The sequence below is a fragment of the Phocoena phocoena genome, chromosome 8 (genome assembly GCF_963924675.1).
Source record: "Phocoena phocoena chromosome 8, mPhoPho1.1, whole genome shotgun sequence".
Classification (NCBI taxonomy): domain Eukaryota; kingdom Metazoa; phylum Chordata; class Mammalia; order Artiodactyla; family Phocoenidae; genus Phocoena; species Phocoena phocoena.
In genome coordinates this window covers 75,208,931-75,225,183 of record NC_089226.1, presented here as the reverse complement: position 1 = coordinate 75,225,183, position 16,253 = coordinate 75,208,931, and the positions used below count along the sequence as shown (strand labels likewise).

Genomic DNA, 16,253 nt, shown 5'->3' with positions numbered 1-16,253 from the left:
GGGGTAAAGGCTCAGTTTTAAGGGACATAACTGGGTATAGGCGGGAACACGGAGGGAGCAGCCATTAGTGGTGCTTACCAAGGCAGTACTTCGGAAGTGGTCCCAGACACCAGTGCTGGGACAGCCCGTCCCTAGACACAGGCTGAGTGCTCACACCAGCCCCACCTGCTCTTTGGTGCAGCTCCACACTAGGATGAGGGCTAAAGCAGCTGAAGAGAGAGCTTAGTTGTGAAGGAAAAAGGCAGCTCAGTCCCAGTGCAGGATGTGAGCTGAGTGGGGGCAGTCATTTCTGGCCCTTATGGAGGCAGCACATCAGAAGAGGTCCTGGACTCTGACTGGGTCCAGAGGTACCACAGCCCATGCCTAGACCCACAGAGGGCACCTGCTCCAGCCCTTCTTGCTCCAGCATTGTTCTCCTCTGGAGTGAGGGTGCTGGTATTAGGAGGGGAAAGAGCATACACATAGAGGGAATGGAGCCAGCTCGTACTCGAACCTCAGGGCTTCTGCTCCAGCAACTTGGGACTCGATCCCAGACCCAATAGGGTGGTGCTGACCACCGAGTAGAGGAGAAGCCCTAGATCACACTTGGCTCTGGTCCTAGCAACTTCATCTCCAGACCCATATCCTACCGATGTGTTAGTTTCCAGCACATTCTCGTGAAACACATGACTCATGCTCATGTCAGCTACAGCTCTCCCACTAAAGCCCCTGGACACATGTAGACTGTATAGGGATGCTCTCACAGAAGGACACTCCTTCAAGACCCCAACAGGTAACTCTCTCACCTAATTTCAGAGAGACAGAGAAAGTTAAGCAAAATGAGAAGACAAAGGAATTTGTTTAAACTGAAAGACTAAGAGGAAACCCCTTAAAAAAAAAAACTAATAAAAGAGAGACAAATAATTTACCAGATAAAGAGTTCAAAGCATAAATAACAAGAATGCTAACTGAAGTAGGGAAAAAATAGATGAATAAAGTGAGGATTTTAACAAGGAACTAGAAAATATAAAAAGAGTCATTCAAAACCAAAGAATACAATAATTGAAATAAAAACCACACTATAAGGAATTAACATCAGACTAGGTGATACAGAAGAACTCACAGTGATCTGGAAGTAGAATAATGGAATTACCCAATCAGAACAGCAAATAGAAAACAAATATAAAAAATAGAACAGTTTAAAGGGCCTCTGAGACAATATCACATGTTCCGACATTCACATTATAAGAGTCCCAGAAGGAGAAGAGAGAGAAAGGGGTTGAAACTGTATTTGACGAAATCATGGCTGAAAACCTCCCAATCCTGAAGAAGGAAACAGATATTCAGGTATAGGAAGCACAGAGGGTTTCAAACAGATGAACCCAAACAGATCCACACTAAACATATCATAATTGAAATGGCAAAAGTTAAAAATAAAGGGGCAATTCTAAAGGCAGCAAGAGAAAAACAAACAGTCATATACAGGGGAACTACAATAAGGTTATCAGCTGATTTTTCTATAAAAATATTGAATATACCATGTCACTCCCTTCTGGCCTGCAAAGTGCTGAAGGGGAAAAACCTGCAACCTAGGATACTCTACCTGGCAAGAGTATCATTTAGAATAGAAGGAGAGATAAAGAACTTCTTAGACATGCAAAACTACAAAAGTTCATTGACACTAAACCAACCTTAGAAAAAATGATAAAGTGTCTCTAAGTGGAAAAGAAAAGGCCATTACAAGAAGTAAGTTGATAGGAAAGGAAACATCCCAATAGTAAAGGCAAATTTAGATAAAGGCTGAGGATCAACCACTAAAATAAGCTAGTACGAAGATTAAAATACAATTAAAAAATTGTAAAATCAACTTTATAATAATCAATAAAGGGACAACCATAAAGATGTAAAATGTGATATCAAAAATACAAAATGTGGGGAATGAAAAATGTAGATCTTTTAGAATATGTTTGCATTTAAATGACTACCTGTTTAAAACTAGTAAATATAGGTCAACATATATGAATCCCACGGTAACCACAAATCAAAAAGCTACCATCATTATACGAAACTAGAAAGGAACACACACATCACTATAAGAAAATCATCAAACTACAAGGAAAGAAACTAAAAGAAGAAGGAAAAAATAGAGAATAACTACAAAATCAACCAAGAAACCATTAACAAAATGGCAATAGGTACATATCTATCAATAATCATCACTTTAAATGTCAATTGACTAAATGCTCCAATGAAGTACATAGGGTGGCCGTTTGGATAAAAAAAACAAGACCCATTTCTGTTTACAGGACACTCATTTCAGAGGTAGTAACACACACAGACTGAAATTCAGGGAATGAGAAAAGACATTTCATGCAAATGTAAATGACAAGAAAGCTAGGGTAACTACTCAGATCAAATAGACTACAACAAATCTATAACAAAAGACAAAGGGAATTATATAATAATGAAGGGATCAATACAAGGAGAGTATAACATTCATTAATATATATGCATCTAATACAGGAGCACTAAATATATAAAGCAAATATTAACATACATAAAGTTAGAAATTGATAATGATACAATAATGAGTAGGGGACTTAACACCCCACTTACATCACGGACAGATCATCCAAACAAAAAAATCAATTAGGAATCAGTGGTCTTAAATGACATTAGACCACCTGGCCTCAATATTTATACATAGGACATCCCATCCAGAAACAGCAGAATACACACATTATATATAAGTGCTGTGGAACATTCTCCAGGATGGATCATATACTAGGCCACAAACAAGACTCAACAAATTTAAGATACTAGAAATCAATTACCTGAAGAAAAATGGGCAAAGCGCAAACACGTGGAGACTAAACAACACGCTACTAAAAAACCAATGAGTCAATGAAGAAATTAAAGAGGAAATCACAAAATACCTTGATATAAGTGAAAATGGAAACACAGCTCTCAAAAATCCATGAAATGCAACAAAAGCAGTCCTACAAGGGAAGTTTATAGGAATACAGGCTTACCTCAAGAAACAAGAAAAATCTCCAATAAACAACCTAACCTACCATCTAAAGGAATTAGAAAGAGAAGAACACACAAAGCCAGCAGAATGAAGAAAATGATAAAGATCAGAGAGGAAATGAATAAAATAGAGACCAAACAAAATAATAGAAAAGATCAATTAAACCAAGAGATTTTTTTGAAATGATAAACAAAATTGAAAAACCTTTAGTCAGACTCATAAGAAAAAAAGAGTGAGGACCCAAATTAACAGGATAAGAAATAAAAGAGGAGAAATAACAATTGATATCACAGAGATACAAAAAATAATAATAAGAATGCTATGAACAGTTATATGCCAACAAATTGGACAACCTAGAAAAATGGACAAATTTCTAGAAACACAACCTTCAAAGACTGAATCAGGAAGAAACAGACAATGTGAATAGACTTATTACTAGTAGTATAATTGAATTTATTAAAAAAAAACAAAAACTCCCAGCAAAGAAAAGTCCAGGACTGGATGGCTTCACAGGGGGAAATTCTACCAAACATATAAAGAAGAACTAATACCTATCCTTTTTAAACTATTCCAAGAATTGAAGAGGAGGGAATACTTGCAAATTCACTCTATGAGGTCAGCATTACCTTGATACCAAAACCAGACAGAGACAGTACAAAAGAAGAAAATTACAAGCCAATATCTCTGATGAATATAGATGCAAAAATTCTCAGCAAAACGATGATACATCATGATCAAGTACGATTTATTCCAGGGATGCAAGGATGGTTCAATACTTGAAAAATCGATGTGATACACCTCATTAACAAAAGGAAGGATAAAAATCACATGATCATCTCAGTAGATGTAGAAAAGGCATTTAATGAAATTCAACATATACTCATGATAAAAACTCTCATCAAAGTTGGTACACAGAAAACATATCTCAACACAATGAAAGTCATTTATGACAAACACACAACTAAAATCATACTTAATGGTGAAAAGCTGAAAGTCTTTCCTCTAAATTCCGGAATAAGACAAGGATGCCTATTCTCACCACTTCCATTTTACATAATATTGTAAGTCCTAGACACAGCAATTAGACAAGGAAAATAAATAAAAGACATCCAAATTAGAAGGGAAGAAGTAAAACTGTCACTAGTTGCAGATGATAGGATACTATATATAGAAAACTCAAAAATCTCCATCAAAACACAATTAGAACTAATAAATGAATTCAGTAAATTTGCAGGATACAAGATTGATATATAGAAATCTGTTGCTTTTCTATACACTAATAATGAACTATCAGAAAGACAAGATTTTAAAAATCCCATTTGAAATTGTATCAAACAGAATAAAGTACCGAGGAATAAATTTAACCAAGGAGGTGAAAGACATATACTCTGAAAACTATAAAATGTTGAAGGAAATTGAAGAGGATAAAAAGAAATGGAATGATATTCTCTGTTCCTGCATTGGAAGAATTAATACAGTTAAAATATCCATTCTAGCCAAAGCAATACGGATTTAATGCAATTCCTATCAAAATACCCATGATATTTTTCACAGAACTAGAACAAATACTCCTAAAATTTATATGTAACCACAAAACCTCTCAATTGCCAAAGCAATCTTGTGGGGAAAAAAAGAGTAAGAGCAAAGCTGGAGGTATCATACTCTCTAACTATACTAAAAAGCCACAGTAATCAAAAGAGCATGGTAGTGGCACAAAAACAGACACATAGATCAATTGAACAGAATAGACAGCCCAGAAATAAACCCATGTACTTATGATCAATTAATCTATGGTAAAGGAGGCAAGAATATACAATGGGGAAAAGACAGCCTCTTTAAGAAGTGGTGCTGGGAAAACTGGAGAGCTACATGTCAAATAATGAAATTAAAACATTTCTTCACACCATATGCAAAAGCAAACTCAAAATGGATTAGAGACCTCAATGTCTTTAATAACCATAAAACTCCCAGAAGAAAATATAGGCAAAATATTCTCTGACATAAATCATAGCAATATATTTTTTTGACTCTGTCTCCTCAGGCAAAGGAAACAAAAGCAAAAAAAAAAAAAAAAAAAAAAATGAAATGGGACCTTTTGCACAGCAAAGGAAACCGTTGACAAAACAAAAAGATAACCTTGTAAATGGGAGAACAGGATAGAAAGCCCAGAAATAAACCCACATGCTTATGGTCAATTAATCTATGACAAAAGAGGTAAGAATATACAAAGGAGAAAAGACAGCTTCTTCAATAAGTGGTGCTGGGAAAACTGGACAGCTACATGTAAAAGAATGAAATTAGAACATTCTCTAACACCATACACAAAAATAAACTCAAAATGGATCAAAGACCTAAAAGAAAGGCTGGACACTATAAAACTCTCAGAGGCAAACATAGGAAGAACACTCTCTGACACAAATCACAGCAAGATCTTTTTGGATCCACCTCTTAGAGTAATGAAAATAAAAACAAAAATAAATAAGTGGGACCTAATTAAACTTAAAAGTTTCTGCACAGCAAAGGAAACCGTAAACAAAATGAAAAGACAACCCACAGAATGGGAGAAAATATTTGCAAACAAAACAACCAACAAAGGATTAATCTCCAAAATATACAAACAGCTCATGCAGCTCTATGTCAAAAAAACAAAAAACCCAATGAAAAACTGGGCAGAATATCTAAATAGACATTTCTCCAAAGAAGGCATACAGATGGCCAAAAAGCACATGAAAAGATGTTCAACATCGCTAATTACCAGAGAAATACAAATCAAAAGTGCAATGAGGTATATCACTCCACACACATCAGAATGGCCATCATCAAAAAGTCCACAAACAGTTAATGCTGGAGAGGGTGTGGAGAAAAGGGGACCCTCTTGCACTGTTAGTGGGAATGTAAATTGGTACAACCACTGTGGAGAACAGTATGGAGGTTCCTTAAACAACTAAACATAGAACTACCACATGATCTAGCATTCCCACTCCTGGTCATATATCTGGAGAAAACCATAATCTGAAAAGATACCTGCACCCCCAGTGTTCATTGCAGCACTACTTACAATAGCCAAGACATAGAAGCAACCTAAGTGTCCATTGACAGAGGAATAGATAAAGAAGATGTGATACATATATACAATGGAATATTACTCAGCTCTAAAAATAGAATGAAATAATGCCATTTGCAACAACATGGATGGACCTAGAGATGATCATACTGAGTGAAGTAAGTCAGACACTCATATATCACTCATATGTGGAATCTAATTTTAAAACAATGATACAAATGAACTTAGGTACAAAACAGAAACAGTCTTACAAATACCAAAAACAAACTTACGGTTACCAAAGGGGAAACATGGTGGGTGGGATAAATCAGGAGCTTGGGATGAACATACACAGACTACTATAAATAAGATAAATAACCAACAAGGACATATTATAGCACAGGGAACTCAATATTCTGTGATAACCTATAAGAGAAAAGAATCTAAAAATGAATGAATATATGTATATGTATAACTGAATCACTTTGCTGTACACCTGAAACTAACACAACACTGTAAATCAACTATACTCCAATAAAATTAAAAAACAAACAAAAAATCAAATCAGACCTAATTCAACTTAAAAGTTTTTGCACAGCAAAGGACACCATTGACAAAACAAAACTATAACCTAGTGAATGGGAGAAAATATCTGCAAATGTTATGACCAATAAGGGGTAATACGCAAAATACATAAACAGCTCATACGATTCAATTAAAAAAAAACAATTTAACAATGGCAGAAGACCTGAATAGACATATTTCCAAAGAAGATATACAGGTGGCCAACAGGCACATGGAAAAGATATTCACCATCACTAATCATCAGAGAAATGCAAATCAAAACCACCATGAGATATCACCTCACACCTGTTCAAATGGTTATAATCAAAAAGTCTATAAATGACTAACGTTGGCAAGGATGTAAAAAAAGGCAACCCTAGCACACTGTTGGTGGGAATGTAAATTGGTACAGCAACTATAGAACATTGTATGGAGGTTCCTCAAAAAACTAAAAATAGAACTACCATAGGATGCAGCAATTCCTTTCCTGGGTATATATCCGAAGAAAGTGAAAACACTAATTTGAAAAGACAGATGCACCCCAAAGTTCATAGCAGCATTATTTTTAGTAGCCAAGATATGGAAGCAACCTATGCATCCATCAACAGATGAATGGATAAAGAAATGTGATATGTATGTACAAGGGAATATTACCTCAGTCATACACAAATAAAATGAAATTCTGCCATTTGCAACAACATGGGTGGAGCTAGAGGGTATTATGCTTAGTGAAATAGGTCAGACAGATGCTCTATGTTATCACTTTTATGTGGAATCTAAAAAATAAAACAAATGAGTATAACAAAACCAAAACAGACTCACAGATATAGACAACAAACCAGTAGTTACCAGTGAGGAGAGGGAAGGGGGGGTTGTGTAACCTAGGGGCAGGGGATTAAGAGATCCAAACTACTATGTATAAAATAAATAAGCAACAAGGATGTATTTTACAGCACAGGAAAATACAGCCATTATTTTATAATAACTTTAAATGGCATATAATGTATAAAATATTGAATCATTATTGTATAACTAAAACTAATACAATATTTTAAATCAACTATACCAGTAAAATATTATAACAAGACACATATAGTGTAACAACTCACATTTTCCCCTATGGATTCTCTACTACTAAATATTTCTAAGAACAAGAATTCCACACATACAGGAAAGTATTTGTTATTATTAACTGATAAATAAAAATGAACAAAAGTGGGAAAAAAAAGAAAGGGAAACACAACCTTAGGGCTTGCACAGCCAACTCCTGCCATCAAGAACACCCTAGACAGGAAGGTATTGATAATGGTGCTGGTTAAGTTCTGAGAGCAGAGCAGAGCAAAGCAAAGCAAAGCATTTGTATGAGTAGCTGCAGGATTCTAGAAGTCTAAGATCTACCCTGGCCCCAGGCACAGGCTGACTCATCCCTGTTCTTCACTCTCGGAGTGAGTGCCATGCTGAGGATGGCAGGGCTATTTTACTGTCAGCTCCTTGCAGAGAGGGTTATTCTCTCCTTACCTGAAGGAAAAGCATGAAGCCTTTAGTTTCCCTACTATGGCCACCTTCCTCAGTTTCTGGGCAAAGGCTTATATGAGGCCAGATCAAATGGCCGGTATTCCAGACAATTTCAAGGCAAAAAAATCTTCTACGCTTTACCCAACTTCCTTGTCACAGCTCTTTGGCCCTGACTTTAATATGAATGGTGGGTGACTGCTTATAGTTTCTATTTCTCTACCCATCTCTGTAATTCCCAGAAAAACTCAAGACCTGGTTTTGCTCAGGTCCTCAGTATTATATTTACTTTCAGGATGAATGCTTTTCTCTTTAGTTTACCTTTCTTTTTAATTAAACAAAAATAACAACAAAACAGAAAAACAAAAACAAACCCTCTGAATGAAGCACAGAAATGAAATCTGGCCTTTATAGCTTTTCTCTTTCTCCCACTGGATTTTCCAGCTACTAATGACAGTAGTAGTAGTAGGTAAAGGTGTAGGTATAGGAGTAATCGCAAATCCTATCTCTTCACTTGAAACTGGCACCTCAATTCTTTTCACTCAGGAAAATGGGCAGCTAAGCTTCCAGCATGTCTCTCTGAAGCTTTTTTGTGCCTACATTATAAGAACACACATAGCCACAGAGGCTGAGTGTCTGACATCATCATTCATCAGGACCCATCATTTTACTCCTGTGTTAGCTCCCATGTGATCCTACCTCTCTTGCTCTTTCAGGTTCTCACCTTTACCTTCCTGAACCTTTACTTCAGCCTAAGTGGTATCTCTCCATTTAGCCTTGATCTCCCCAGTCTGTCCATCATGCTGTCAATCAGACCATGATTAGGCCACACCAATCCTAAATGAAAAAATCTCTCGTGATCCTCAACTGCTCACTTGCTCCTGATATTCTAATCTCAACATTCACTTCATATTTCCTTTAATATATATCGTTATGCTTCTGTTTCTTTGTTCTTGTTTTCCCTCTGTTTGGAATTCACCTTCCCCACACCTCTACTTGGATAAATTTCTCATCCTTTAATGTTTCCTTCAAAGTTCACCTACTCTGTGAAGTCATTCCCTATTCCTTTCTGCATCCTCCCAGAATATAGAGCATACTTCCCCTTTGTATGTTCCCTCAACATATAAATTGTTCATGACTCTACCATGGCATGACAGGTGGTTAACTGTGTATCCATTTCCCCATTCATCTCCATGATCTCCAATATAAATGTAACCACTCATACTAAAATGCTGCATTTCCTAGAAACTAATAAAGCTGAGACCACTCTGTCTTTCCATGTAGTACAGATAGAAAATAAAAATGTCTCCATAAGGCCCTGGACAGATTTATGAAAGGAAAAGCCACAGATGGGTATCTATGAAAAGAAATTGGGCTGTAACTAGGATTTAGGGATCAAGCCCAGCGAGAGAACCATTTTTCACTCCGGGTTTCTGTGATCTGGATAATGCTGGAGGAACGTGGGTTCCAAACAATTCAGCAATTATTCTGTGCCTAATCAACTAAGGGGTCTAAAGGTGCACAAAATCATTGCCACTGTCGAGGAAGCACATGGCATCTAAACAAAGCCCAAATCCATTTGCTCTAGCCTAGCTCTATCATTGAACTCCGTTCAGCTGTGGACATGTTTCAAGGCCACTTTTGTCCATTGGCATGAAACATTAGCTAACCTGATGTACTGATTCTCAAGGGGGAAAGAACTTTGACTTTGCTTCTTTCAACAGTATGCCCTGACCCTTTGTTGGCTTGTGTGATTCTGCTTGTGTGATTCTTTTTTCTTTGAATTTGAAACATCAAGGGCATGATTAAAAAGCTAGGACTTTATATCTTAACCTTGATTTTACTCCTTAGCCTCTAAGATGATGCCATTATAATAGTTCACTTTGATGCTTAAGTACTGGAAATATTTCTTATCAAATCAGAATAGAATACTTACAACTGAAAATAATGGAAACAAACAAAGAGGATCGCAAATAAGTTCATGTTTTGAGGATGATCTACAGAATTTGATTCAGGGTTTCAGTTCAGCTCCTAAAGCCAGACCTCCTCCCCGCCCACAACCTCTTGGAAGCTATGCTATTAATGGGTAATTATTTTTTTAAAAAGACTTATGGAGAGAACTCTGCCCAGTACTTTATTCATAAAGGAGTGCAGTGGTGGTGGAGGTGCATGATATTAACAAAATAAGAGGACAGGAATTGTTCCTTTCCTGTGGCAATGTCAGTCTGATTTCCAGAAGTCTTTGGAGGTACTTTAGGTGTCAAAGCAGAATAAGTCAACTTAGCCTGCTTGGATTATTAGCCCCACCAATTAATGAAGCTTTGGAAAATTCTTAATGATTGGTAAGTGCCCTGCTTTATCATGGACTTAAATAAAACAACAACTGAAAAATAAATTTCGGTTTCATACTCAATTAAAGTCCCTTGCCTGTTTCAGGTACTGGGGATCTAGAAAGCCTAAAAAGGATTTGGGGTCAGGTTGTGAGCCTCCTCAAAGGTTTAGAAAAACAATATTTTCTAGAAAAGAACTAGTAAAGGGATTCATCTTCATTTTGCTGGCTGAATGGAGACCTAATTACCAACCTCTTCCATAAGCCTTTCTCCACTATTCTAACCCACAACAAGCTTTTCCGTCTCTCAAAAACTTTTGCTCTGGGAATTCCCTGGCAGTCCAGTGGTTAGGACTCTACGCTCTCATTGCGGAGGGCCCAGGTACCATTCCTGGTCAAGGAACTAATCCCACAAGCTGCGCGGCGTGGCCAAAAAACGCCAAAACTTTAGCTCTGAGTCAGTGCCACATGCTTAAATATTGTACTTAATAACTTGAAAACTTCTTGAGGGAACGTCCTACCCAGTCATTAACATAGTACTGAGTTGAGCATTGAGCTCAGCCAAGTTGGATTACTTAATTGCTTTTTATAAATGTCAACAGATGTCATCTGTAGAGGGTTACAGGACATGTAGCAAGATGAGAAAACTATAAAATTTGAGGCAAGCAAGTAGAATTCAAATCCCAGCTTACACATTTCTATCTTGTGATATTAAGCGTACATTACTTCCCCTAAAACTTAGAAACTCAGTTTCTTCATCTTTCAGAGTTGTGCTATATTAAGTGGGACGCTGTTGTTAAATTACAGGATGCTTGGCATATAGGAGGTACTTAACAACTGGGGGCAATGGACCTAAGTTGAAATGTGGGGAACTATATTTATGTATAAGGGGTAAAATGGGTGTTATGGGCTAATGATCTAAACACCTGGTAAAACAGCTTTCCTAAATAGGTGCCCCCAGGTCTGTTGCAGGTGTGACAGACTTGAAGGCAGGTGAATGAATTGGGGGACTTTTCAAGGTCCATTTCTACTGTGTTTCCAGGGAACACTCTTGAGTTTATCAGGAGACCAGCTCCCTACGAGGCTACTAAGCAAGTAATTTCTCAGAGTTCCCATGCCCGTAAGCCAAATATTAAACAATCCCATCCCAATGGGACATAAAAATACAATGTAAGAGCTACAGGAAAGCAGTATCAAAGGAAACTGAATAGGCACGATCAACAGAAGAAGAAATAAAGCACCAGGAAATCAAACACTTCAATAGGCCCATTTTGCAAAGCATAAAGCAAAACTAGTTGATGACAGAATTTTGTTTTCAGAAGCATTAAACTCACTTCCAAACAACTTAACGTAAGGAATAGCCCAGCACTGAGAACGACAAAGAAGACATCATTTGGCCAGACGGCCTCGTACGATCATTACTGTGTTCAGAATGTATCAGAAGCCCACCTGTCTCCGACCACTGCGAGCAAGTGTCTGAGCCTTGCTTTTCTGGATGATGTCACCAGAAGAGTGAGCAAGTTCGTGCAGGTGATCATTTCAGAGAAAGAGAAGTTTTAATCGGCAGGACTGTAGAAGTGAGGGTTGAGGGCTCATTAAAGCTCTCACCCAGCTGACCTTAAAGGCACTGCCAGCTCTCAGCGGGAGGACTAACATCGGCTTCTCTGCCCTGCTCCCCGCCCCCCACCCCGGGGTTCAGCTATACCTCACTTTTCATTCCAAGCAGGTCTGCCTGCCACTCAGCAGCATCATTAGCTGTAGCTAGGATTAGAACAGGAGAAGTCTTTTCAGGAATCACGGGAGACCCATGACTCAACCACCTGGGGGAAAGACACGGGGAGGGAGAGCAGAGGGGGAGGGAGAGAAAGAACAGTGACAATCTCCGCCGCACCACGTTAGCCTCACCTTGCAGGAACAGACAGTACACCTGTCTTCTTTCAGAGTCCACACCTGCCCATTGTGCTTCAGTCCTCCTTCGTGGGGGCAGTCACCAGAGCAGGAGGGCCCAGAGGGACAGAGGCAGTCGAAGCCCCCTGCCAGGTTGACGCAGGCAGAATCATTCCAACAGGTATGAGTTCTTAAGGCACATTCATCAATGTCTGCAAAGAAGAAAGCATGGAGCTTTAGAGTTCGGTCAAGACGATCATTAGAAAATAATCATCACTTATAATAGCATTAGTTAACATTATTGAGTGTTTGCCTTGTGCCAAGTACTGTGCCAAGCTGTTCACATGCAGCTGAGGCTCATATAAGTTAAATAACATGTTCACTGTCAGATAGCTAATAAGTGGCCAGTCTGGGACTCAAACCCACAGCTGTCAGAATCTAATTACTAAATTATCCAGGAGCAACTCTGAACTGCATTTAGGATATTCTCAAGAACTATACCATCCAGAGGCCATAAATACCGCTAATTCGTTAACAGTATGGATACACCCATGGAGATCTGGGTCTTATAGAAAAAGTGTGAATAGATTAGCCACTGAGTAGGAAGGAGTGGGCAATTAGGGCAAAACGAGTGAGCAATTAGGGCAACCCTGAGCCAATTAGGCTGCCCCCAGATCCTGGGGCCAAGGTTGAAAGAAAAGGAAATAATTCTTGGAGGATGCCTTGCCTAATCAAAAACTCACCACCCTAATGGCTAGCAACATTTTTGCTCACACAAGAAAACATCTCAGAGCTACAGTTAGGATATGGCATGAATGCTGATGAAAGACACCATATATTTTGCTGTTTTTCATTGACAGCCAAGTATGGAAGGAAAACATAAATCCAGTAGCCCTCCCTGACATTCAGGGCTCTGGTGACCTTAACATCTCAAACACATAGCTGTCCAGCCCTGGTTTGAGTCCCTTCTCTGCAGACAATCTATTACTGCACAAGGCAGCCTATTCTATCTTTGAATAACTCTTTTAGAAATGTCTTCCTTTTGAATTATGGTTTTCTCAGGGTATATGTCCAGTAGTGGGATTGCTGGGTCATAAGGTAGTTCTGTTTTTAGTTTTTTAAGGAACCTCCACACTGTTCTCCATAGTGGCTGTATCAATTTACATAATTCAAAAAGAGTTATGTACCATAATGTTCATTGCAGCTCTATTTACAATAGCCAGGACATGGAAGCAACCTGAGTGTCCATCGACAGATGAATGGATAAAGAAGATGTGGCACATATATACAATGGAATATTCCTCAGCCTTAAAAAGAAATGAAATTGAATTATTTGTGGTGAGGCGGATGGACCTAGCGTCTGTCATACAGAGTGAGGTAAGTCAGAAAGAGAAAGACAAATACTGTATGCTAACACATATAAATGGAATCTAAAAAAAAAAAAAAAGAAAAAGGTTCTGATGAACCTAGGGGCAGGACAGGAATAAACATGCAGACATAGAGAATGGACTTGAGGACACGGGGAGGGGGAAGGGTAAGCTGGGACAAAGTGAGAGAGTGGCATGGACATATATACACTACCAAATGTAAAACAGATAGCTAGTGGGAAGCAGCCACATGGCACAGGGAGATCAGCTCCGTGCTTTGTGACCACCTAGAGGGGTGGGATAGGGAGGGTGGGAGGGAGACGCAAGAGGGAGGAGATATGGGGATATATGTATATGTATAGCTGATTCACTTTGTTATAAAGCAGAAACTAACACACCATTGTAAAGCAATTACACTGCAATAAAGATGTTTAAAAAAATGTCTTCCTTACATTGAAATAAAATATATTATCTAGTAACTTCTACTTAGGTACTAGTTCTGAGGTCACTCAAGCAAAGTCTACTTGATTTTTCTTATGACAATTTTTATGGTATTTGAAAACATTAGCCATTTGTCTATCATGTCATTTGTCTTCTCCACTGATTAATCTACTGCCAAGTCCTTCAAATATCTTTCAGGTGACAATGTTGAGTTCAACACATTTTTACCGAAAGTCTGCCATGCACCAGGGTTCTTTGCACACTGGTACTATAAATGTTGGCAACGACTTGTAAGACACTGTCCTCATGAAGGTGATAAAGGAGGAACACAGCAGTATATATATATATATAACTGTTGGTAGGCTACTGAACGGTAGGCTTGACTGCTATGGTAGGTGAGAATAGGAACAGTATAAATTAACTTACTCTTCACCATAAAATTCATGTTAAATATGTATAAAATTGTAGGCATTTGTTTAAGAATTATGGAACTAAATTACAGAAAAATAATTTAAGTGCCATTTCCCCCTAAAGTGCTCAAAGGCATAATATCAATTTTACTGCTAATATATATATATATTACATATATATATTTATAATATACTATATACATAGTTTCAAAGTTTTTCAGCATTCTTTTTCACAAGTCATGTCATATAACTGCAGGATAGAAATAGTTGTTTTCACTTTACAAAAGAAGAAACCAAGTTACGGAGATGGCTAAGTGGTCACACAGCTAGTACCCGTTAGAGCAAAGACTGTGTCCTGGGCCTTCTGAAAGGTGCACTGGAGTTCTTTCCACTACACTGTGCCAACTCAAGGTCTAAAGGCTTCTTTCAGCATACTAGAATATTCTGTGGCTTTATATACTTTCAACTACTTTGCCCTCTAGATACTGCAACTCATTCTCAAAGATAAAATATTCCATGGATCCTCTTCAGCATTTTTAGCTGAAATTCTGAGAATGATACAATATGATTACTCAGTCAACGTATGGTAGAATTTAAAACTATTGCGACTTAAAAATAATGGAAACAAATGACCTCTCTTCCCTTACTGACTGCATGCTTCACAGCCGTGGTACAAAGCAGAAGATGTTAAGGAATTCCAACAATATTTCTAAGACCTACTTCATTATAAGATTTATTATTTTTGTCTTTGTTCTACCAATTGTAGGCTCAGTCAAGACATTTAGTTAATGAATAATTATTCCTCCTTTGAAAACTGTGGAAATGATCCCAAATTATGCTATCTAGATTCCAAGTCAACTATAATCAGACCTCAATTACTTCCTCATTATTCCTGGTCAACACATATGACCATATGGTGCTCCCACCTAGAAGCCTCTCTCATCTTCCCAGCCTTCTTCCTCTACTCCAATTCTTCCCAACAAAACGTAGCATCGAATGCGGGAGTCAGGAGGTCACTCATGTTCGAAACTCTCCCACTTAATTGAGTGCTTACTATGTACCAGTCATTTTGCACATCACACTGTATGTCCTTGGTCACATTATTAAGTCTCTCTGACCCTCAGTTATCAGCTGTATAAAACCATACCCAAATAGGAACATACATATCGATAATTACCTTAAATGTAAATAGACTAAATGCTCCCATCAAAAGACACAGATTGGCTGAATGGATACAAAAACAAGACCCTTATATATGCTGTCTACAAGAGACCCACTTCAGACCTAGAGACACATACAGACTGAAAGTAAGGGGATGGAAAAAGATATTCCATGCAAATGGAAACCAAAAGAAAGCTGGAATAGCAATTCTCATATCACACAAAATAGACTTTAAAATAAGGACTATTAAGAGAGACAAAGAAGGACACTACATAATGATCAAGGGATCGATCCAAGAAGAAGATATAACAATTGTAAATATTTATGCACCCAACATAGGAGCACCTCAATACATAAGGCAAATACTAACAGCCATAAAAGGGGAGATCGACAGTAACACATTCATAGTAGGGGACTTTAACACCCCACTTTCACCCATGGACAGATCATCCAAAATGAAAATAAATAAGGAAACACAGCTTTAAATGATACACTAAACAAGATGGACTTAATTGATATTTATAGGACA

General features: G+C 37.9%; 1 protein-coding gene across 3 annotated transcripts in view; it reads right to left on the bottom strand.

The window, feature by feature from the left end:
• Positions 1-16,253, bottom strand: part of NELL1 (neural EGFL like 1) — an 876,133-nt gene that overhangs the window by 31,644 nt on the left and 828,236 nt on the right. For all 3 annotated transcript variants that reach the window (XM_065883022.1, XM_065883023.1, XM_065883024.1), the window contains one exon: positions 12,364-12,557. In XM_065883022.1, the coding sequence (XP_065739094.1) occupies positions 12,364-12,557 (194 nt within the window). The remainder of the gene's footprint in view (positions 1-12,363; positions 12,558-16,253) is intronic.